The sequence below is a fragment of the Brassica napus genome, chromosome A2, assembly GCF_020379485.1.
Source record: "Brassica napus cultivar Da-Ae chromosome A2, Da-Ae, whole genome shotgun sequence".
NCBI lineage: Eukaryota > Viridiplantae > Streptophyta > Magnoliopsida > Brassicales > Brassicaceae > Brassica > Brassica napus.
In genome coordinates, this window is record NC_063435.1 from 19,257,346 (window position 1) to 19,283,265 (window position 25,920).

Below are 25,920 nucleotides of genomic sequence, written 5' to 3' on the forward strand. Positions count from 1 at the left end.
TGATAATCAATTAGGATTGCTAGGTTATCTATAGAACTTCTACACCAGGGTGATTTGTAATACTAGGATCTGGAATAGTTTTATTCATATGAAAGTGTGACTGATTATTTGAACCTAGAATCATAGGAGAATTGAGATGCACTAAAGTGCAGTCAATTAACGGAACCCAAACCCTGCTGGATTAGATACTTAGGCGCACATGAGACTTTGGTCTAAGAGTCTAGTTGAACATAATCGATTAGGTCGTTAACGCTTGTCTGAGGAAGTATCGATCGATGCTCAGACCATAGCATCGATCGACACTCACTTCTTGTTCGCATGCGAAAGCTGGAACATAGACTTAGACATCTGATTAGTAATTGCATTGAGAGATGGATTACTTACTTATTAAAATCGAGTTCTAGAATGAATCTATAAGCTATTAGCATCCTTGAATTATAGTTTTGAATCTCTTGATTGGTAAATCTCTAGGTCTAGCTATTTCTCCTTACTGTTTACAACCTCAATCAATTGAACAACTGCTTTGTTTACATTGCTTTATTTATTGTTTTAATATTGATTACCTAGCTTAACCTTGATTTATATAGTCTATTGTGTGCCCCTGCTCTCTGTGGATTCGATCCCTAAGTACTACAATCGAACCTCTTATTTGAGAGAGTAAGATCACTTATTAGGGTAATTTGAGTGATATCAATGTTCTTCAGAGAAACCAGAGAGAGAGAAGAAGACATTAGGAGAATGTTATGTTAAGCCAGAGAAAATATGAAAAGAAGGATTACATTGAAGAAGAAGAGTGATCCTGGGCAATTTTCCATACCATGCATAGTGCAGGATATTGAATTCCCACATGCTTTGTGCGACATAGGAGCATCGGTCAGCATCCTACCTAGGGTTATGGCATTTGGGTCTACAGGTGGAGCCTTCGCAGGAATTGTTCACTTTTTTGGATTGTTCCCAGAAGAGCTCATGAAGAATTGTAAGAGACCTAGAGGTACAGATTGGTAATGCCTTAGTTCCAGCTGATTTCAATGTCTTGGACATCAAGTTAAACTGGAACTCTTTTCTACTACTTGGGAGAGCTTTCCTGTCAACAGTGGGAACATTGTGAAACTTGCAAACCAACCAGTTGTGTCTAACACTCATCGATCTTAATGCCCACTACGACCCTATCCCAATCAAGAAGCCACATATGATCTCCAGAAGAATCAATGATTCAGGAATCATTGCAACCTGCCACTATGGAGATGAGTACGAAACTGAATATTCAGAATCGATCAAAACTCATACAACAACATCGATCGACAGTGGTAACCAGACCGATATACCTATGATGAATCGGTCGATAGTAATCCGAATGAATGGGAGAATGACTACTACAACCCCGCTATTGACGCTTACACCAGACAAAATATGCATACAGACGAGTATGATGAAGACTATGAGGAGGAATGAGCTATTGAGTACAAAGCCATCCTTGATAAGGAAGATAACCTCTTACACCATTCCTATTGGAAAAGGAATGCACCATCGATCGACAGGACGAGATAGCCATCGATCGAAACTCAACCTCAACAACGATACCAAAAGCAAGCATTGACAGACACTGCCTACCACAAATCGATCGACAATGATTTCAACCGTGTGCGAGATGCACTATTCGATTGGTAGTTGGGCAGATGAACACCACCACGAGAGCTTTGCATTAGAAACAGTAACCTACACACCAGGAGCAGATAAACTACAAGATAGCTTCACAAACGAGGAGCTGCTCAACATGCAAAAGCGGGATGATACAAATCAGATTCAAGCAGAAGCTACCCGGGAAAGAACTCGTTTCTGCGAATCGATCGACACTCGTCACCAGCAATCGATCGATCAGCTTCCTCAACAATCGATTGACATCAACAATAACACATCGATCGACAACCGTCTAAAAGCGCAAACCACAGTAAGCGAAAAAGACAAATTAGATAACCAGTATCTAACTCCAGATGAATTTGGTATTTTCAGCATGCTGTAGCAGAAGTTATGCCTGTTTTACTGAAAAGTGGTCAGTCTGCCTCGCGAGAGGAAGCTGCCGAGAAGAGAAAGCCACGTCAATCGATGCAGCACTCTGCATGTCGATCGATGGAGATCCCAGATCCTGGGACTTGTATATTTTATGACTGCGTGAAGCCCAGAAGTAACCACAAATTACCAGAATGCCCTTGGACGACCAAAACCCTACTTATGTCATTTCTAAGCCATTGTTGACGGCTACGCTTTCTTTACACCATTATTCTTGTTTTAGGGTTGGAGAGAAGATCAATTCACCTTCAGAGATTGATTGGAACTCCATTGATTTTATTATTTTTTTCTATTCTATTATATTATCCAGACTATGATTTGTGTTTCTTCTATCATGTCTGAGTACTTCATGAGCTTAATGTCAAACTGATAATCAATTAGGATTGCTAGGTTATCTATAGAACTTCTACACCAGGGTGATTTGTAATACTAGGATCTGGAATAGTTTTTTTCATATAAAAGTGTGACTGATTATTTGAACCTAGAATCATAGGAGAATTGAGATGCACTAAAGTGCAGTCAATTAACGGAACCCAAACCCTGCTGGATTAGATACTTAGGCGCATATGAGACTTTGGTCTAAGAGTCTAGTTGAACATAATCGATTAGGTCGTTAACGCTTGTCTGAGGAAGTATCGATCGATGCTCAGACCATAGCATCGATCGACACTCACTTCTTGTTCGCATGCGAAAGCTGGAACAGAGACTTAGACATCTGATTAGTAATTGCATTGAGAAATGGATTACTTACTTATTAAAATCGAGTTCGAGAATGAATCTATAAGCTATTAGCATCCTTGAATTGTAGTTTTGAATCTCTTGATTGATAAATCTCTAGGTCTAGCTATTTCTCCTTACTGTTTACAACCTCAATCAATTGAACAACTGCTTTGTTTACATTGCTTTATTTACTGTTTTAATATTGATTACCTAGCTTAACCTTGATTTATATAGTCTATTGTGTGCCCCTGCTCTCTGTGGATTCGATCCCTAAGTACTACAATCGAACCTCTTATTTGAGAGAGTAAGATCACTTATTAGGGTAATTTGAGTGATATCAATGTTCTTCAGAGAAACTAGAGAGAAAGAAGAAGACATTAGGAGAATGTTATGTTAAGCCAGAGAAAATATGAAAAGAAGGATTACATTGAAGAAGAAGAGTGATCCTGGGCAATTTGCAATACCATGCATAGTGCAGGATATTGAATTCCCACATACTTTGTGCGACATAGGAGCATCGGTCAGCATCCTACCTAGGGTTATGGCATTTGGGTCTACAGGTGGAGCCTTCGCAGGAATTGTTCACTTTTTGGATTGTTCCCAGAAGAGCTCAGGAATAATTGTAAGAGACCTAGAGGTACAGATTGGTAATGCCTTAGTTCCAGCTGATTTCAATGTCTTGGACATCAAGTTAAACTGGAACTCTTTTCTACTATTTGGGAGAGCTTTCCTGTCAACAGTAGGAACAGTGTGAAACTTGCAAACCAACCAGTTGTGTCTAACACTCATCGATCTTAATGCCCACTACGACCATATCCCAATCAAGAAGCCACAGATGATCTCCAGAAGAATCAATGATTCAGGAATCATTGCAACCTGCCACTATGGAGATGAGTACGAAACTGAATATTCAGAATCGATCAAAACTCACACAACAACATCGGTCGACAGTGGTAACCAGAAATCGACCGACATTCCACATGATGAATCGGTCGATAGTAATCCGAATGAATGGGAGAATGACTACTACAACCCCGCTATTGACGCTTACACCAGACAAAATATGCATACAGACGAGTATGATGAAGACTATGAGGAGGAATGAGCTATTGAGTACAAAGCCATCCTTGATAAGGAAGATAACCTCTTACACCATTCCTATTGGAAAAAGAAATGCACCATCGATCGACAGGACGAGATAGCCATCGATCGAAACTCAACCTCAACAACGATACCAAAAGCAAGCATTGACAGACACTGCCTACCACAAATCGATCAACAATGATTTCAACCGTGTGCGAGATGCACTATTCGATTGGTAGTAGGGCAGACGAACACCACCACGAGAGCTTTGCATTAGAAACAGTAACCTACACACCAGGAGCAGATAAACTACAAGATAGCTTCACAAACGAGGAGCTTCTCAACATGCAAAAGCGGGATGATACAAATCAGATTCAAGCAGAAGCTACCCGGGAAAGAACTCGTTTCTGCGAATCGATCGACACTCGTCACCAGCAATTGATCGATCAGCTTCCTCAACAATCGATTGACATCAACAATAACACATCGATCGACAACCGTCTAAAAGCGCAAACCACAGTAAGCGAAAAAGACAAATTAGATAACCAGTATCTAACTCCAGATGAATTTGGTATTTTCAGGGACCCTTATGGCTTCGCAAAAGCAATAGACGGCCGCACTCTACACATATCTCGAGAAGATATTTCAAATATCCTTCAGACATCTAATTGAGCAGACAATCTGTTCATGCATCAACGCAGCAACCGCAAACAGATGACTACAAAGGAGTTCTATGACACAGCTGGTGGTATAGAAAACAGCTTCAAACAAAATCCCGCCATACAACTTATCCACCAATCAACATAGACGTCCCAACGGTCGCCAGACAGCGAGAATTCAGCAGAAGAGCTTTTGACCTTTATGGTAACATGAAATTTTACTGGGAAGAGAAAGATGAGTATGGATTCTACAGAGATGATCGAGAATTTTCCAGAGATCTAGAGGGACAAACCATCCCAGTTCACAACAAAGATATCAGAAGACTTCTGGAAAGATGTTCGAGAGATGAACCAGCCTACATATGTCTTCCTGAACATGCTATCCAATTCAAACAGACAAAGTTGGTACCAGAGATCTACACCAAGGACGAGATCAACGAGATGTTCTATGGAGTCTGTGGTGAACATGATAGGAACAAAGAGGCCTTCCAGATGAAGCTTGATGGTGTCTAATATCCATTGAATGATAGTATAAGTTGGCTAACTAATTGTATGGAGCTGATGAAGAAGGACATAGCCAGAATTCAGAACGCGACCGACACTGCTCGACCGCCATCGATCGACAGCAGACAATCACCATCGCTCGACAGATACCTTCAAGCATTGATCGACAGCCGCCTGGCCGCATAGATCGACACCAATCCGCCACGCCCAACCACAATGAAGTCTCAACCAGATTTCCACACCACAGAAGATATAGATCAGTTGGTAGAAATGATCTATAGAGCTCTGGAAACTACAGAGGAGAGGCTTAATGGGAAATGCGATGACATTGCAAAGTTGATTAAATTCCAAAGTTGAAGCTATACAAGGAGAGTTGATGGAGATTCAGAGTTACATTGCACGTCGACCAGAAGCATCGATATCAATCGATAGACGCATCAACAAATCGATCGACACTAACCGTTCAGCATCGATCGACAGTGATACAAACCGAGGCCGGCTAGTACTAAAGACGACATTCGACATGTCCAACACAGCTTACCATGGAAAGGAGATCTCAGCTGACACTTACGCCACACTTACAAGACATCAAATCAACCTTGAGAGTCTTGGTGAAAGATTGCAGAGGATTGAAAACACAACTGCAGCAATGAAGGATAAATGGTGCAGAGGGGATGAAGCAATGAGAGACTTCACTGGTACATGGTTCAACAAGCGCAAAGAGGAGATGGATACTGGTTTTCCAACAAGTCCCAGTTCTCAACACTACTAGCCAAAACACCTCCAAAGTCAAGCTAAAGGACTATAACAAATTGCTGAGTGGGAGGCAACCCACTATTAGGCAATATTTATTAAGTTTTCATTGATTTACTATTTATGTTGGTTTTTAATTATTGCAGGTCATAAAATATATATATATATATATATATATATATATATATATATATATATATATATGTAGAAGATTCGAGTAGACGATTGACATCTGTATCGACCGACGTGAACAAGCCGACATCGCTCGACATTGCGTTACCTGCGTCGACCAACATCAACATCTATTCCGGTCTGGTATATTGTTCCTACTTGTTACATTGAGTCCTTATGATTTATTTCTCACCATAACTCCGACTGAATTTACACTGGGGACATTGTAGTTTAAGTCTGGGGGATGTTTACTGATATTTATTTACTTATTAGTCTTATTAAAAAAAATTCAAATGAAGTTATTATTGAGTTAAGAAGGGGATTATGAACTTATAGATTTTGCAAAGATATCTAACAACTCTTTAGCACAATTCTAGACTTATTGATTGCAGATAGTACTAAAAATACTAAAGTGGATCAACTTGTCAACTATCCACTCTTGCTAAGATTGTTTTGAAGGAACCAAAGCTGACCTCCAACACTAAACCAGACACAACTGCTTGTCTTGGGGCTTGGTATACATGGGATCGGATTCTTCAAACAAGTCTGGAAGGTAAAGCCTTGTGTATATAGATTTATCACCCTTTCTCTTTCTATTTTTGAAATTTAGATTATAAAATATATATATATATATATATATTAGAGATTTATTAGGAAGGAATTCGAACATGACTTGGTGCCTACAACCATTAAGGCTTGCTTCATAAGAATTTCATAGATAAATGATTAGAACAAGATTTGATGGCTACAACCATTAAGGCTTGCTTCATAAATAATCCTAGGATATAGGTCAAAAAGAAGTGAACAGGACTTGGTGACAAACACCATTAAGGCTTGATTCATGGAAACCTGTCCAATCTTGGTTAATGATATTGCATATAAGCAGATTTTTAACCAAGAGAGAAAATTAGTAGAGAGAGAGAGAGAGAGGATATGAACTAATATTTACCTGCAGGTCCAAATACTTATTTGAGAATCCTTGAATCATGTGATCGATACTCCCAAGGTAAAGCCTTCACTTTTATTTTATGCTAAGAATTGAGGTTGGTAGAGGGGAATGAAAGACAAGATTATGCTGAGTTACTGGCTAGATGAATTTGGTTCCTAAGCTAGGAAATGGTATGATGTGCTTTTGTGATTAGGATTTCTTAGATGTGGATTGCAATATTGTAGAGGTGATGATTCTAAGTTTTAAATCATGTGAGTCCCTGCTGTTTTTAAAACCTCTTTCAGAGAGACTGCATGTTTGTTTTGCTTGAGGACAAGCAAAAGGGTAAGTGTGGGGGAGTTGATAGACTATGGATTTGACCCATTTTCATCCATAGTTTATAGGTGTTTGTACTAATATTTATATTACTATAGAGTCTATTTATTATATTTATAAGATCAGGAATGTTTTGGAGATAAGTGATGATTTTGGAGCATTTTGGAGAGATTTGGAGCAAGCACCCGAGATGACCATCGAGATCGACAATCGGTCGATATTAGAGATATAGAATCGATCGATACAAAAGTCATGGTGTCGATCGATAGCGAAGCGCGCAGAAAACCCGTTTGGTCACAGCCGACTTGAACCCCATGTCGATCGGATACAGCAGTACATCCAAAGTTAGGTTACGAGATGACAATTCGTAGTCTTCCCTCTCATACAAATGATTCGATAAAGCTCTTATAAACAAAAAAATAAAGTTCATTTAAAAATTGCAGAAGCAACGGGGATTCAAAGCCACAAGCGGCCAGTCCCAAGATAAAAACACGGCCAAACTTGGCCGGAACAAAACATAAAAATAAAAGTCTCAAACGAGAGTGCAAACTCAATCATCCTCCGCACGCGGAGCTTCACCTTCGCCAATCGCCTCTTTTGGGATCGGAGCCGCGTTTCCTCCGCCGTCCTAAGCTACGGGATCCTGACCCTCAGGCTTGCTCGAACGAGATGGAAGGATACACTCAGACTTCAGGCCATCAAGGATCTGGTCAAAGTCTCCTTCCGCATCCACTAATTCCGCTCTACAGAGGGGAAGCATGGCCCCTTCAGCTCGCGGAGACAGAGGTGCCTCACCGACCTTGTTCGTCCCTTCCTCGACCCTGGCCAAGGCCAAATTCCTGACGTGTCTGAAACTCAGCGCGCATGGCTTCCTTGGCCTCTCCGATCGCGCGAACTGATAAGCCCTCTCAACTCTTGACCTTGCGCTTTAGCTGACGCAAATCTGAAGACTTGAATGCCTTTGCCTCTTTCGCCTTAAGCAAAGAGCTTACGGTCTTCCCAAGATCCCACTCAAGCTCGCCGATCCTAGACTCAAACCGAGCCTCTTTGAGGGAATCAGCATCCTCGATGACCTTCAACTTCCCTTTGGACTGCGATGACTTTTCTCTCGACTCCTCTAACTTCTTAGCGAGACCTCGACCTCCGATCCGCATTCGCTGATCATCCCATCAATTAGGGAAACAAAATGCAAGACAAAAAAGGGGTGATCAAGAAGTGATCAACATGAACGCACTAAGAAAGAGAGAAGTTTTTTGCTCGAAACAAACCTTGGCGCGATGTCGCGACGACAAACCCGAACCAGACGCCTTGGCAGGCAAAGCGCCAGCCTCGGTGAATCTCTTCCTCTTGGCCGCGTCCGGGTTTGCGCTCGTCCTATTGCGAGCAAGAAGCCCTAAGACGATCACTCTTTTGGCTGGAGGAGGAGGCATCGACTCATTAGCTGGTCGGTAACGACAACACGAGCAGGAGTCGTTGAGGAACCCAATGGCTGACCTTCGACCTCAGGCGCCGACACGTCCATGGGAACCACCCCACCAGAAGGGACGCTGTCACATACAGGGAGAACCTCGGGAGTTAGGGCCTTGGCTGGAACCTAAGGTCTTGGAGATACGCCATATGTGGGGTTTGCCGTCTCCTCAGCCTCTCAATGGGCCATCTCACTTTGGAAGGAGAGAAACTCTACAATGTGAGCCGGAACAGCTCCAGCAGCAGGGAGAGCCGACGATTTCTCTCCGGCGGCAGGAAGAACCGACGGACTTGCACCGGCGGCGTCGCTCATCTCAACATCACCCTCCTTCTGGACATTGTTGGAAGAAGACATCTTGGTGGAGAGAAGTTTTTGAGAGAAAATGCAAAGGGAACTTGAGAAATTGAGAGAATGTGTAGAAAATGAAGAAGGGAGGTCACTACTTATAGAGAAATTAAGAGTTGAAGGGATTTTTTCCGCATTAAAATTATTGGAAGAAAATTTTCGAGAAAAAGCGATTTTAACTGCGGATTCCAATTAACACCATCACTCGCCCGCAAGATTCGTACTCGAAACTTGCGAGCTGGAGGCTAATTGTTGGGGTCAAAAACGGTTATCTCGAAATCAGCATCTAAAATCACCTTTCCTCACGGAGACTTTCTCGACACACTATCGACGAAAGTACCCGAGTGTAAGTTTCAAAGAAAGATGAACCCCGGAACTAAAAACAAACAGTCCAGCTCATCCGTTTGACGAACTGATCCAATCCGGCTCGGCAGATGGCCGAGCTGGATCGAACACAAAACCAGCTCAGCCATCCGCCGAGATGGACCAGTCCAGTTCGGCGGATGGCCAAGCTGGATCGAACTCGCAACCAGCTCGACCATCCGCCGAGCTGGACCAGTCCACTTTGGCGGATGGCCGAGCTGGAACGATTGTGCTGTCCTCGTCTCGTCCGCAAAGCTTCTTCCCCCAAATTTGATCAAACTTGCTCTTGCCTCACTTCGATCAGGGGCTCCGTTGGAACTTTACGACTTTAAAACTGCAAGAACTCGTTTTCTCGTATCAAGTTCGGATGTATCATATGTAACGGCGACGAATAACTAAACACCTTAAACTGCCTAAACCGGATGAGAAATCCAGGTTTTCTTTGGAATCGACGTCGTGTCGAGAGCGCTCTTCGATAAGTCATGAAAAACGCATAAGCCAAAAAACGCCCCGAAAAGACCCAGAACGCGGCTAACAGCCCACTCGCGACTTTGTACGAAATCAAGCCCAATCGATACAACGGTTTATCTTTTATGTTGCAGAAGAAGATAAATGCTAAGTTTTCAAGGATAAACATAAAAGATCGAAGGAAAATGGAAAGTTTCCGCGAAGTGATAAACTCAACCAAGGGCAAAAAGGAAGGGGGAACCGACCTAGAAGGATATATAAGAGGAGCTAAAGCCGAGGGCGAGGAGGGAGATTTGTAGGTGACCTTAAAAAACTTGGCTAGCTTAGGAAATCTTAGAATTTAGGCGGCTCGATTTTACTTAGACTTTTTTCGTTCTTGTTCTAAGATTAACTTGGCTAGAGAAACTCTGTCCGTCTTATCTCTCGCAAATCATGTAACTTTGTTCTTTTATCAATCAATAATACGCCACTGTGCGATTTACTTTCGATATTCTGTTATCTCTGTCTCTTTCGTTTTTCGTGTGCTTACGCAGATAATCCGGGATCTCTGGGAATATTATGGTTTCTATCTTTCCTTATTTTACGGAAAATCGACAGTGTGAATTTTGATTCCCACAATATATGGCATAAAACCAGGTATAATCGATAGTATATCAAAAAAAAAATTAGAGGAGAGAGCAGTGGCCAAACTGTGGTTGATGATCGGGAGATCATAGAAGTCGACGAGACCGCAGAAAGTGACCAGACTGCGAAGGGTAGTGAGTCTGGTAACTCCGAGAAATCGCCCTTGGAAGATCGGTTAATTTGCACAGAGGACGAGGCGTTGATCCTAATTAGCTATTACCTGGGTGGTTTTTTTGAGTAGTTGCCAGCTTTGCCCCCATGTTTGTGCGTCCTTTAGTCGTGGAACGCAAGACTTGAGAGAATATGACGTACACGTGATCTACGGGCGGGAGCATGGAGAGTGGTTGGTCTAAGTCGCGAGAGGAAGCTGTCGAGGATTAGAAGGAATGTCGATCGACACTACACCCTTGGCATCGCTCGACACTGATGCCAGAAGACGGGCCGAGTATATTTCAAGATCGACATGGGGCCAAAAGTCACCACATATTACAAGAATTCCCATGGCCGACTTAAACTCGATATATGTGTTTTCTAATCCATTGTTTAGGCTAGACTTTTATTTTGTTAGGTTTTCTCTATTAGGGTTGGAGAGAGGAGAGGAACTTCTTCAGAGTCCTCTTGGAACTCCATCGGTTTTGGTTTATTTATTTTATATCTACTTATCTATGGTTTCTGTGACAACTATCATGTTTAAGTAGATCTACTGTTAGGTTTAGGTTCTCAAGGGTTTTGATGAACTTCTGAATTATAGAAATGCTAGGGTGATTTATTAGATCCTTCACATAATTGATCACATTTTTTGTGTTCTAGAGTAGCTAACTAGAACCATGAATTTAGTATTATTGACAACTGCGGTAGTAGGTTCATTACCTGAGTATAATTCTGCTGGGCTAAGTTGTTTGATACAATGCCAGAGCTGATCTAGGAATCTAGTGAACACATATCGATTAGATCATTTATGCTTGTCTAAATAAGTATTTATCGATACCTAGTCAATAGTATCGATCCAGATTTGATCTTTGTTCACACACGAAAGTTGGAACATAGGACTTAGTCATCTGATTAGTAATTACATGCGAGAGATGGGATTACTTGCTTATTGAATTTGAGTTCTAGGATCAACCCCTAGCATATATGGATTGTAGTTCTAATAACCTGATTGAAACCCTAACTGTAGAAACCCTCCTTCCATTTTTTTATTAATCATACATGTCATTTTAATTGATGATAAAATGTCAGATGAGGTGAATTTTGATATTTCACCGCATGGGATGAACGTAAGTTTTGTTCTCTAGTGACTACTTTGGTTTTGTGTTTAAGCGGTGTACTTCTCTCCTTTGATGACTTATGCAGCCAAGATAACAAATATGAAATGTACTTTGTTATCTTTTTGAAATGGCATTGATTTACAAAGGACTTATGCAACCAAGATAACAAATATGAAATGTACTTTGTTATCTTTTAGAAATGGCATTGATTTGATGTATTTGGTCCGTGTTATGTGTCCTGATAATCGTCCTCTTAACCATTCTTCGGACCATTTTGATAATATATTGAGTTCTTTACATTATGGGCCACATTTTGACTTTATCTTTCACTCAGAGACACATTCAACATTAGAGACACTTTCTAATGGGCCAAACAAAATTTTGGACAGTTATGCCCTTAATGAGAGTTTCCGTTGTGTTGTGTTCTAAAAGGGAAACCGGTTCGGTTTTGTATTTGTTTCCTAGGTAGCACTTAATTTGTTAGGTTTATTGATTGAAGTGCCTTATTCTCGATCATAGGATGTTGAAGTTGTGCTTTTAATCTGACGGCATAAATTAAAACTTTAGTAGTAGGTCAAATTTTAGTAGTAGGACCCCTAGATCGTATAAAAAATGTTAATCCTACGGCTTAAGTTAAAATCAGCAGTATAATAATTGAGAAAAATCTATATTTCTCGGAGGAAAAATCTGTCGATGTGGACATAAGTTTGTGGATAGACAGATACTTTTGTTTTCCCTCATCATGTTTTATTTGTTTTTATCTCATATTACAATATATAAATTTGATATATAATATATATAGTAAATTATTATTTTTCTTTTTCTATGTTTTGTGATCCATATATATATATATATATATATATATATATATATTATTTTGATATTTTAATTTTTATAAATTTAAAGTTGAATTAAGTGGACACAATATCGTGGACGATATGTTGTGGACGATGCAATTTAAACTTTAAACTGAGTTAAATTGATATGGTATCATGGAAAATGTGTTGTGGATGGTACAAATTGAAAGAATGTATTGTGGACTGTGCAATTTAAAAGAATGAGTTATGGTTGGTGATATCACTCAAATTACCCTAAAGAGTGTTACTCTCATCAAAAGAGGTTCAGATGTAGTACTTAGGGATCGAATCCACAGAGACTCTAGGATTACTCAACTGACTTAAATGATTAGAAATGAAGATAGACTAAAAGGTTTTAATAGTTTTAAAAGTAGTAAATGATAAATCGAAAACAATAGTGAAACGATAGATTGAATTGAAGTGGTTTCAAGAATGGAAAAGCAGCTAGATTCAGGCAAATCTCAGGTATGAAATGCATGCACTTAGTTTAGACTAAAGGGTTTGATGGTTTTTGAACTAAACAATGGTTTAACCGGATAGGTTATTTTCGTTAGATCTCGGATCTCAACTGTCCTATTTTAATCTCGAGAGAGTGTCGATCGACGTGACTTTATGTTCATCGACCGATACACCTTTGTAACGATCGACCAATAGAACGATAGTTGCGTCGATCGATGGTTATTCTAGCGAGCTTTGCGAACGGGTTTAACTTGTTCTCTAACCTTCTCAGACCAACTGTCGTTGCGCCTGAGTTAGTTAGATCACGCAAGTGTGTTCAGGTATTGAGGGGAAACGATTAGTTGGACTCAATTAATCCTAAGATCTAAAATGAAGGTGATCAATCTCAATTTTAGCATTAAGTTCACAAGCAATGAAAGAACAATCAAAACACCTTTTTAAAAGTCATATTAGCAGTACATAATTTCAACCATGGTGAGAAACCTAAATCTAAAAATTGCTTTACTCAAACATATTCATGAGGGACAAAGTCATGATGGCATGAATAAACTCAAATGAAACATAGAACACAAATAGATAGTGTAATAGAAATAAAGAAGTTCAAGATCTTCTCTGTTTTGCAGTCTCAGATCTATCACTCCAATCCTAAGCTCTTCTAATGGTAGCCAAAATGCTCTTTTTCCAAACTAGGTCTTTTTTTTGCAAGTGTCTGTCTAAAATGATACAAAACCCTAGTACATATAGCCTAACATACGGCTAGGGACTTAAGTTGCAAATAATAGATCTTCTGGGAAATGAAATCTTTTAATTCGCAATCTCATTCGTGTGACTGGGCATCGATCGATGCACATGTATGTTTGTCGATCGATGGTAAGTGATTATGATCGACCGATGTTGCTCTTCAAGCGTCGATCGATTTTCCTTGCGTAAAAGCATTCTAAAATGTCCCAAAAGTATCATTTCCTTCCATCAGGTGAATAAACCTGTAATTGCTTTGAAAAGACTCTAAAACATGACTAATACATCTTAGAAAGTTTCTATACCATGTATAAAAACGGGTGAAAATCATGGTATATCAGTTGGCATGTATGTGTGAAAGTGTACGTTGGTTCATATAGGTGATGACCATGATCTACTAAAACAATTAGAATTTAAAACATTGAAAAGAAGGACACAATGATGTAGTTCATTTAAAGGAGAAAAACAACAAATAATCTTATAGGACAACATAGCTCAAAACAGCTTAACACTGATTAAATAGTTCTTCATACAATCAAACATACACTGATAAAGTTGTTTCTAGTCTAGGTGTGTCGACAAAAAAGATGTGGACTGGGGAGTTGGGGATGGATGAGTTGTGGACAGGGGATGTGTGTACGTGGATGCCTTCAACAAAGGCGTGGATGGGAATACTGTGGAAGACATATATGTGGAGTTGAGCAGCATATTGAAGACCGGTAACTGTCCAAACTCATCTCAAAACTCCTTTGCAATGCCCTTAATTTTGAATTCCCATATCACATACTGCCCATCCGCACCTCAATTATACATAGCCTATCTTAATTTTACTAGCCAAAAAGAGCCTTAGTGATTGAAAGCAACACACTATGATCCTAAATAATCCAATTTTATCAGATCCAAATCAGAATTTACCTGGTGGTCGAAACAGATGCGAGAACCATCTTTTTCATATCATCTAGCTTCCAAGCAAGCTTGAAGATCCAATCAGCGTCTGCGAAGGCCATCATGTGGACTAGCACTGATAACGAAACCACCCAGTTGAAGTAGCCACCGCAAGCCTTCTTCACGAACTCGAAGTCGCAACGGCGAGAGAAACATGGCGAACCTCTTTTTCTTCTGTTGTTGGTTGTTACCTGAAAATATCGAAAGAACACAAAAATCAACTTTGACAAAATGTAAAAACAATGAAATCATGTTAGGTTTTGAAAAGGGAACCAAATCCCTAAAAAAAACAAAGAACGAACCAAAATCGGTATTCTTGGGGTTTGAATCGAGAATATGAAACTCAGACAAAGAAGGTGTAAGCTTTTGAAAAAATCAAAACTTCACATCACAATTTTAAACATGTATGAGAGGCTTATATACCTAGATCCGGACAAAGAAGGTGTAGATTTGGAAGAAACAAACCTTGCATGTCTTGAACTCGAAGACAGAGACGATGTGATTCAGAATAGAGAGACAGTGTGATTCGGAAGACGGAGAAGGTCGGTGTGTTTCAGAATAGAAACTGCAAGAAGAGAGTATGAAGAACGATTAATGAGAATCTAGGATTTCTGAACGATAACGGTTCTCAGTTAGCTTTAAGGTGATTTTACAAAGCGTTTGGCCGGCCAAACCTTGCTCGAAATCTTACAAGAAATTGAAAATTATCGTTTTTAGTTAAGTCATCTGCACCGTGACTTAACTGAATCCCGCGAATACATGTCTTATCAGGACATGACATATCCGATATCAGGCACACGTGGCAGTACGCTGTTAGTTGCTTGGTGCATTCCATGGTGTCAGATCGTTAGCATCGCGGGAGCGAGGAAGTAAACATAACCTGGCAATCCTGTTTGCTTTGACAAAGAGCATTACTCCGCGAGGAGAGTGTTTTTTTATAGCTAGATCGGTTAAGGATGCCTACGTACCTCCGAAGAGGAGTAAGCCATTCGTAGTTCCTTTTCTCCGAGTAAAAGTGGCAAGCAATACACATTTACTCGGGGTTTTTTGGGTGAGTAAAAGTGACAGTATGTCGTTTACTTGAGTTTGGAATTTCGCCGGGTAAAAATGATGTATGGTCATCTACTCGGGATTTCGTACTCTTCAAGAATAGTATCGTTTAAGACGCATGAAATTCCATGCTCTTGGGACGGCCTCACCAGTGAATGTCTCGAATTGGTAAACTTTGGGCTTGATTACTTGAGCAATCTTGTATGGACCCTCCCAATTAGTCCCGGTATTTGCAGCTTTCAACTCCTTAGTGTTTTCGAACACTTTATGCAGCACAATATTGCCCGATTAGAGAGGTCGAGATTTAACCTTTTTGTTGTAGTAACTCTCAATCTGGTGCTGATAGTTCAGGATACGGAGTAGTGCCTGGTCACGTTTTTCCTCGATACCGCCTAACGCGTCAAGTCGCATGTCGCTGTTTAGTTCGACGTTCTGAGGCATCCTGGATGTTTGTAGACTTGTCACATTTACTTCAGCTGGGGCCATTGCTTCGACCCTGTTAGCCAACGAGAACGGAGTTGCTTTTGGTGCTCCCTGTGGGGTCATTCGATGCGACCATAAGACACCATCCAATTCGTCGGCTCAACAACCCTTCTTTTTTTTTTTTTTTTTTTTTTGTAAAGCAAAATTCATTTCTTAACTTAGGATTGGTACATTAAACAGAGAGCTTGTCTGGCCACAAGGTCAGCTCTATTAATAACTAGTCTAGGGATAAATTTAAATTCAACAGCAGTAAATAGAGCAGATAGAAGGTTGAGAAGAACAGCGATCTCTAAATGTCTTCCTCTTGAATTCACAAGGTTAGTGAGAATCTGAGAGTCTGAAAAAATCAAGAGAGCGTTAATCCCACACTGAAGAGCAGAGATCATGGCGTTTCGTAACGCCAAAGTTTCCGCAGCAAGAGGCGATGCCACAGAGGAGGCAGTCGCTGAAAAAAGTCTTTTCCTGGAAAGGAAGAAAGACAAAAGTGATCTCTTCCATAATGGGAAGGAGGATGAATGTGATCTCTCCCAGGCTAAGGAGGAAGTTGTTGAAGCCTTTTGGCATAACACCAAGTGAAATATACCCTTAATGGCATGATTATCGTTTTGTTAAATGCATCCGCTTGTCCGTTGCTTTGAGGGCATCTTGGGCTTGTTGTGTTCAGGTGGATTCTCCATCTCTCGCAGAATTATCGGAATTTTTCGATATGAACTATGATCAGTTGTCAGTGACTATCTCGTAGGTTAATCCTTGACGACATATGATATTCTTCTACACGAACTTTTGGACTTTGTCGGTGACATTAGCAAAAGCCTCCGCTTCGACCCATTTTGTGAACTAGTTGGCCAAGACTAGGACAAAGCATTTTTGTTGGGAGTTTGGCATAGACCCAATAATATCCATCCCCCATCGCATGAAATGGTAACGATCCGTCTTCGTCCGTAAGAGTTCTGTCGAGCTTATGCTTCGCAGTCTGCGTTCATTGTTCGCCAATAAAAGCCGAGGCTTTTGACTTTTAAGGCTAGGGCTCGTACTTCAGATTGATTTCTAGTGGCGCCTTCCAGTGTTTTAGCCATGTCGAGTCGTGTCTCTTCACCGTGGATACACCTGATATACCATAGATTTTACTCACTTTTAGCCATGCTATATAGGTGTTTTTAGATACATTATAGTTGTTTTGGAGTCTTTTTATATTGTTTTCAGGTTTTGGAGTGATTCGGAGATAAAATGAGAAAGATCTGTAGCTGACCATCGAACCAGTCCAACAGTCGACGATTGAAGATGATAATCGATCGACACACACCTTGTGTCGTCGATCGACAGCGAAGCGCGCAAAGACCAGACTTGGTTCCAGTCGACTTAAAGCCCTAGTCCCACAAGAATTACCAAATTGAGCTTGACGAGTTTTAACCTAATATTTATGTGCTCTGCCATTGTTATAGGCAACACACTTTCATACTTTCTTACACATCAAAATATTAGGTTTGGAGAGAAGATCCAAGACTCCTTCAGATTTTTGTATTGGAACACCAAATTTTTCTACTCCTATTTATTCTTTGCATTTTTATTACTATCTTATTATGAATTGCTTAGCTATGTCTGAGTAGTTCTCTTTGTTAGATTTAGGGTTCAGATAATCTTGAGGGATTAGCCCAAAATATAGAATTACTAATTTTTTAGGATATCAATCAATTGAACTATTTTTTAATGCTTATATTCTAGAGTAGCTAACTAGGACCTTGCCTATAGATAATTGGGGCGCAAGCGGAAGCATGGTCCTTTGTCTGATCTAGTTTACATTGTGCTAGGATTGCTAGAAACAAGCGACAACTGATTTAGTTTAACCTTGTGAACAAGTCAACCTGTGTGGTAAATCTTGCTAGATGCATCGATCGACGGGCTGAAAGGTGTATCGATCGACAATCCATAATTGGTATCGATCGAGACATTCTCAACCAACAAACGACAGCTGAGGTCTTAGATGTAGACAATATATAGTCTAAAAATACGGAAGTTCATCGACTATTCTTTAGTTTCAGTTCTAGAATTTCCAACTTACACTTAGTCTCTATACCTCTATAACCCTTATCGTCTGAATAGAAATCCTAATTCTAACACCTGTCATATCTTTTTAAAAACCTCAATTAAACAACTAAGAAACTGCCTTGCTCACCACTGCTTTTTACTTTACACATGTTTGCCTAGTTTAACCACATAACTATTAGATCTTTTCTGTGCCTTATCTCCCCGTGAATTCGATCTCTAAGTACTATAACTCGACCTCTTATTTAAGAGAGTAAATCATTCCTTAGGGTAATTTTGGTGATATCAACACCTGAGGAGGACATTTGTTGTGGTCCATCAGGGAAAATTGCCATCCATGACGACATAATGGGGACTCCGCGTTTTTAGTCGGCGCACAGCCCATTTCTCGAGAGGCAGTTTGCCGTCTGCAAGATAGTCTATGAACTCTGTTCTCCAATCTGGGGTTGGTTTTTCAGTTTTTTCTGTCACCAAGTCTTCTTCAATAGATGTTGCTTCAGTTACGGTAGCCACGATGAGGTTTTTCTCGGTCAAGAGATCGATGCTAGGTTTTTCGATCATATGTATTAGAATCGTGCGCTTGACTAGATCGCGGAGTTTGCTTCCTAATGCCGCGAGGATGTCGGCGCATACGTTCTATTCTCAGGGAACTCTTGTGAGTTGGAAGATCTCAAAGTCCCTTGAGAGTCCTTGGACGAGCTTAAACAAAATATGCCTCCAATCATGAGCAACAGTAGGTTTCAATGTTCCACTAAAAAACTCCAAAATCCTTATACTTCATCTGTCCAATTATCCTGATAAATGTCTCAACATACTTGAGAACCGGCACACTGGAAAGGCAGGTGGCGGTGGTGGGCTCTTAAGAACCCACGGAATCTGCTGAACGAGGGGCTGCTGACCAGGAATCTGGTGGTTCCCCTGAACCCTAACCGGCGCGGCCTGCTGCACATGAATCTGCGGACCATGCTGCACCTGAATCTGAGGACCACACGGAATCTGCTGCTGAGCTGCACCCATCTGCCTAGAAACTTCCTGAGCAGCTACTCTAGGAGCCTCCTCAGAATCTTGCATAGCTGCCTCCTGAGCAATCTGCTTGACTGCCTCATGAGCAGCCTGCCTAGTCGCATCCTGCACCATCTGCTTCAGGGCATCCTGATCGATTGGTGGAACCGCTTGCGGCGGAACCGGGGGCGGCACATGCTCATCCCCATCCTCTCAGGCAGCTCTGGCGGTCTAAGCACGAACAACTCTCCTCTTTGGCGGAATTTGAAAGGAAAAGGAGAAAGATTAACTTCTGCTGAAACTGAATACAAATATTGTAAGAAATTTTACTAAATAAATGTCGAATAAAATAATAAATTATAATCATGATATCTCCATTTACTAATCTTCATCAATCATCTTCAAACACCATAACTTCAAATCTATATAATTTAATCCGAATAAATGTCAATAAAACCAAACCGGAAGTCTACAAAAAAAAGAAGGAAAACCGCCTAAAATCACTGATCCAATAACAATCACTGCTCGTAAATCTAACCTTAGCCACTGGCTGGAATGATCAACAGAAGATGGTCAACTGAGGTAAATAGAAAACTTAACAGAAAATCGCCAGAAAATCTCAACGAAATATTCACTTGGTGACCGATCGTCGGATAATTTAACATCAACTCGTCACGTGCAAAGAAATAATCTGACTTGATGAGAATAAAGAGAAGGGGTTGAGTTTCTTATATAGGGGAAGGAGAGGGAGGTTGATTTTCTAAACTTCCAAAGTGGGACAAAGTAAAAGAGTTATGAGTTTTAATTTTTAAAACAAATAGGCCATCCCTTTTGGGTCACGGTTGTTAAAGGGTGAAGTTTTGGGTTCGAGGAACGTCATGCGCACTAATAACATTCCTGGGAGCTCACATGTGAAGGGTTAGGATCCGTGCTCTGCAGGGTCAACCTAGGTCCACGGGACGGGTTGTTACATATACTTGGGATATTATTGGTACTTAGTTCACAGTAGCAGTCGAGAATTTCTTCATCAAAGGGTTTTCTCTCAAGAAGAATCAACTCTACAATCTTGGCATTGATTAAAAAAAAATTGTGCTGCGATATGTGATATCTTTTGCAGTGTTGTTCATAAGCTGATCTCAAATCTCATCGCCAATAGGCTAAAACTTATTATTCCCTAGTTTATTGCAGCGAATCAGTAATCTTTTGCCAGTAAGAGGCTCTTGATTGAAAAACTTCTACTGGCTACTGCAGCTGTGCAAGATTAGCACAAAGAGAATATATCATATTGGTGTGTCATTAAGGTCGATATCTTAAAGGCGTTTGACCATGTTCAATGGAATTTTCTCATCAATATTCTTACATCAATGATCTTTTCCCAACCTTTTATTCATTGGATCTCCTTGTGCATATCTACGACATCATTAACTGTTCAAATCAATGGTGAGCTATCAGGTTATTGTCAAAGTAAGAGAGGACTACAACATGGATATTCGCTTTTACCTTACCTATTTTTTCATTGTGATGGATGTCCTCTCTAGACTATTGGATAAGGCAGAGAGTGTTCAAGGATTTGGTTATCATCCTCGCTCTGAGAATCTGAGTCTAACACCTTAAATTTCACAGATTATTTGATGGTCTTAACTGATGGGAAAGTAATCAGTTATCTAAGGCCTCAGGACTTCAAATAAGCATGGAAAAGTTGACCAATTATCTTGTAGGAACCACAGAGGGGTTCGTCCTGAAAGCGAAAATAGGTTTCTATTTCATGCTGGCCAGCTTCGAGTGTGCTAAATGAAACAATCATGAAAGGCATAGAATCATAGAAAATTGATTGTTATCATATGCATGCAGACTTGAACTCATTGGCTCAGTCCTTTGGAATATCTAGATATTGATTTTCTTGTTTTTTTGTCACCGTAATGCTTTCATTAGTGAAATCAACAAGCTCTGCTCTGCATTTTTATGGTATTTTAGCGAATTGAATCCTAGGAAATCTAAATGGATTCAGAAGAAGTTTGTGGTCCAAAAGAAGAAGGAGGTCTTGGCGTTCCCTCGCTCAATGAAATGAAGAATGTTTCTCTTCTCAAGCTCTTTAGGCAAGTGGTATCACCATCGAACAACAGCTCTGGTTACTACAGCACACATATGGAGAGAATGTGGTTTTGTGGAGAAGAGGTATGTAAGGCACGGTTCGTCACCTGAAATTGGAATCATATAAAGGTTACTTGGCATACAAGTCTCAGGTTCAATCACGTGACACCAAAATTCCGATTCTGCACTTGGCCAGCATGCTCTTAATCATATAAATACGGGAGATCGGATGACTGCTGGACCGTGGGAATTGATGGGAGATTTGTACTCTGTCACCAGCATTTGGATACATCGTATTACTCAAACATCTCAAGCGGTGGATGAGAATTGTATAGGAAAACTTTTTATATATGTTATGATTCTTTGATACCGGATTGTTTCTCTCACATGCCTATGCTAGCCTCGACATTAGAACAAACTACAGACAATAGACTGAAACAAAACCAAGTGCTTCTTCAAAAGGAAAAAAAAAACTGCTCAAGAGAATGGATAAGACCATAACATATTGTACAATCTGAGTTATGGAGTGTTGTTTTGTAATCGAATATTTACTTTAAGCTGGTTTTGTGATGGACACACGGGAAAGACAAGGTCGCCAAATCCTAGGTTTGGGTAAGTATCTTGTAGGTCCGAAATGACTATCGATTCTAGACAACCTCTTCAAAACATGTGTGTCTTCTGCCAAGCTCGGCTAGTCAAAGTTATAATGCCTCATACTACAGTATAAACTCTTTAAATTAATTTTATATAAATTAATATACACTAAAAATCTTTATAAAATAATATAATTTTATAATTCCAAATTGAGTATTTGGTTCAATTAGTATATCGATAAATTAATATCTCTGTAAATTAATAAAAAAATTATAGTTTTGGCGTAGTCCCAACATTATTAATTTATAGAGGTTTCACTGTAGTTGGAAACGAGCTTGAGCTTGACTATATATTAGACGTGTTTTTAAAACAATATAATAGATGTGCTACTTGATTGATATCAACACACTGACAAACAAGATCAAGAAAAGGATGTCAAAACACATTACAAGTCTATTGCTTGGCTGTCCTATTTTTATAATTCTCCCCATCATGATCAAGTTTCAAGTGTGTCCAGAAATAGAAAAATGTCCAAACCTTCTAAAGAAAATATAGCAAATTACTAAAAATAAACATTTAAACAAAACAAAAGATATCATAAACACTGTTTTGGGAGCACAACGGATTTTTGATGTGTTGTCATTTTTCTTCTCATCTCCGAGAAGGAATGTCCGGAGATGGGAAGAAACACATGGTGTTGGTTTATGAACAACAATATAAGACACATCAAAACTTTGACAAGGTATGAAGTTAAAGAAGAAGAAGCTGCATTGATCTTCCCAAAAGATCCTCCATGGTTCAAGGCATGGATGGTTCCAGTGATAATGGTTTTTGTTTTCTTTATCGTCGCTATTGTAGGAATTTGTCGACGTTGTCGAAATTGTCGCCGTGGTGAAAATTCTCCCAGCATCCATCCTATCTCGCAGACCACATAATTTGTTTAGATTTCTTTTCTTATCAAATGTAAATTCTTTTCTGGTGCAATGTGAATTCTACAGTTTCACTATATATTTTCTGATAACTTTGGTCTAATGAAAGATAAAACGGAGATTTAACAAAATAGAATGAAAAAACACATTATTTGTCTTCATGATAGAAAACTAACCTTAGTTTGTCCGTAAGTACAAATTTTCTCATAATTCCAAAATTAACCTTTGATTAATCAAATAAAATATAATTTAAAGTAGTTTCAATATTAGAAACATATTAGGAATAAAAAGAAATAAAAATTTAAAATAAGTTTTGGTAGAAATTTAAAATAAAAAAGAAAAGCAAGAAAATCCTCAAAATTAACCCTTGATAATATATTATTCATCATAGAAGAAGAGTTAATGAAAATCAAACACGATGGAGTAATCATGTTTTGATGAAGAACAAGTGCTTAATTGTGATTTTTATTTTTTGAAAAGAAAATCGCAGGTACACGTTTTAGAAAAGTAAAAAATATTTCCAAATTTTTTAGAATATTTTGTAATTGAATTTTCGGAAATATGGTTACTTTTATCTGTAGAATGCAGCTTTTAGATTGTGTAGAGAACAAATAACTTATCTGTAAGGAGATGATACCATATGTAGACTTTTGACTTGTGTCTAGATTTCGTATTCGTCAAAATTTAGAATTTATCATAAAAGTAGAAGCTGAATTCTGAATAAATGTAGCTACCTTTCGAATACATAGACTTCACATTCTTCGTATTTAGAATTCAATTTAAAAGTGGATTATTGATTCTAGCCAAAGTATAATAACTTGTTTAGTCTAGAATTCAACTTTCACCATGTCATTTTTCGTAGAAGATGACATCGTCTTTCTGTAAAATATAATTAAAGTTTTAGAACAAAAAAATACTGGGGTTTTTTCAAATATGACTTAAAACAAAAAGTTAAACACAAAACTAACCCATGATTTTTTTGAAACTTTCATTTGCCCTATTCACAAAAAACCCTTCTTTTTTCTTTTTTTTTTTCAAAAATGAATTTTTTACTCTATCATCCTCATCTTCATCAAGTATTTACAATATTGTCATTGTCATCAATACACCAACCCACCATGAACAACCAATTTGAAGCGCTTAATTCACCAACGTTTCAATTTTTACTCTTCTTATCTCATTACTTATGCACACAAACTACATCACTTTCACTTTTTCTCTATATTCATGAATACAAACCCAAGATTTTGATTCTAAACTTTGTAAGGTTCAAACTCATGATTTTGATCATTAAGAAGTGGGTCTGTTTCGTGGTGATGTTCTATGTGATAGGAGAATCTAATCAAGATATCTCACTAGTTGAAGGTATGAAATTGATTTTTTTCCATATATGTTTGTCACAAGACTTCCTTGTAAGTCTTCAGGTCGTAGAAGACTTATACAAAAGTCTTCTGATCAATACATAGCTTAGTTTCGCAATTGATTTTATGTGTGTTTTTAGAGACGTCTTCTCTGAAAGTTTTCCAACTTTTCTTTGTTGAAAAAAAGGTCAAAATACAAAAGAAAACTTCCTGGTAAGTCGTCTAGGAAACACAAGTTAGTTTTGCAATTGACCGGATTGTGTTTGAAGTTAGACTTTCTCTAAATGATTTACACGGAAGTCTTCCGTCGGAAGACTTCCCTGTAAATCTTCCGAACGTTTAGTGGAAGTTTTCTCACTATCGGTGAAAGTCATCTCGGGTTACTTTGCAGTTGAAAAATAAAAATTAAATATTTAATTTTAATTAGATGACTTCGGTGTAAGTCTTCCGGAAGATGACTTACACGAAAGTCTTCCAGAATTTTATTCTGAGATTCTGGTCAAACCTTAGGTATCACAGAAGACTTCCGTGTAAGTCTTTTGCCAGAAGACTTACATGGAAGTCACCTAATTCAAATTAAATTTTTAAATTTTTTATATTTTAATTGCAAAACTAACCTGGGACAACTTACATGAAACTCGTCTAGTTAAATGTAATATTTAAGTTTTGTTTTTTGTTGAAGACTTCCATTTAAGTCTTCTAGAAAAAGTCAAATTTCTGACGCATTGTAAAGCTAACCTGTTTATCGTAGAAAACTTACCGGCAAGCAAATCTTCTTTGGTATTTTCGAGATTATTTCAAAAACAAAAGTAAGCCTATATTTACAAAGGAGACTTCCAAAGAAGTCTGATGTAGACTAGATTTCTATGGAAGATTTCTTTTGTAAATTTTCAATTGCAAAAATGATCTACTTCGTGGAAATCTTCTAGCAAACGATTTATGTGGAAGTCTTCTATGTCAATGTTTAATAAACTTTTATTTTCTCTAAAAAAAGGCTTTTTGAAATTTTCTTGTTAATTCATGTATATTAATTGATATTGGGGCTCCTGAATGTTTCTAGACTTCCACGGAAGTCTTCTACATCAGTTTTCTGTAAACTTGTTACGTAACTTTAAGATATTTTTTAACTTTCAGAAGTGTCAAGTAACTTTAAGATTATGAAATTATATGGTTTAATATATCTTCTTTGATCATAATATACTTTTTAATTTTCATGAGAGTTAAATTTTCAATTTTCACTTAAAATCTTAGTTTCCGGCCTAATTTTCATTTCCCGCTTAAAATTCACACTTATATTTTATTTTCCTGCTTAAAACTTAAGTCTTCTGTGAAGACTTCCTTAAAAAACTCCCCAAAGACTTCCGTAGACTTCTCAGAAGATTTCTGAAGACTTTACGGAAGACTCCCTAAAAGACTTCTAGTAAAGGTGTTATATTTTTGAACTTATGCAATGGTTGATATTTTGTAAATTTTGACTAAGTTTTCTTAGAAGTCTTCTCCCTTAGTTTTAGTAAATTTGTTAGTTTTTGTGTTATTTTGCTTTGCTATTGAAGTTGTATCAATAACTTCAATAAATTCAAGTATTTTCGGCAGAATAATATTGTAAGCATG

General features: G+C 38.8%; 1 protein-coding gene across 1 annotated transcript; it reads left to right on the forward strand.

Moving 5' to 3' along the window:
• The first annotated feature begins 22,630 nt into the window (after positions 1-22,630).
• LOC111208938 lies at positions 22,631-23,014 on the forward strand. The gene has a single exon (XM_022708599.2). It carries the CDS (start codon positions 22,697-22,699, stop codon positions 22,952-22,954), a length of 258 nt encoding a protein of 85 aa, XP_022564320.1. The 5' UTR covers positions 22,631-22,696; the 3' UTR covers positions 22,955-23,014.
• Positions 23,015-25,920: the final 2,906 nt, after the last annotated feature.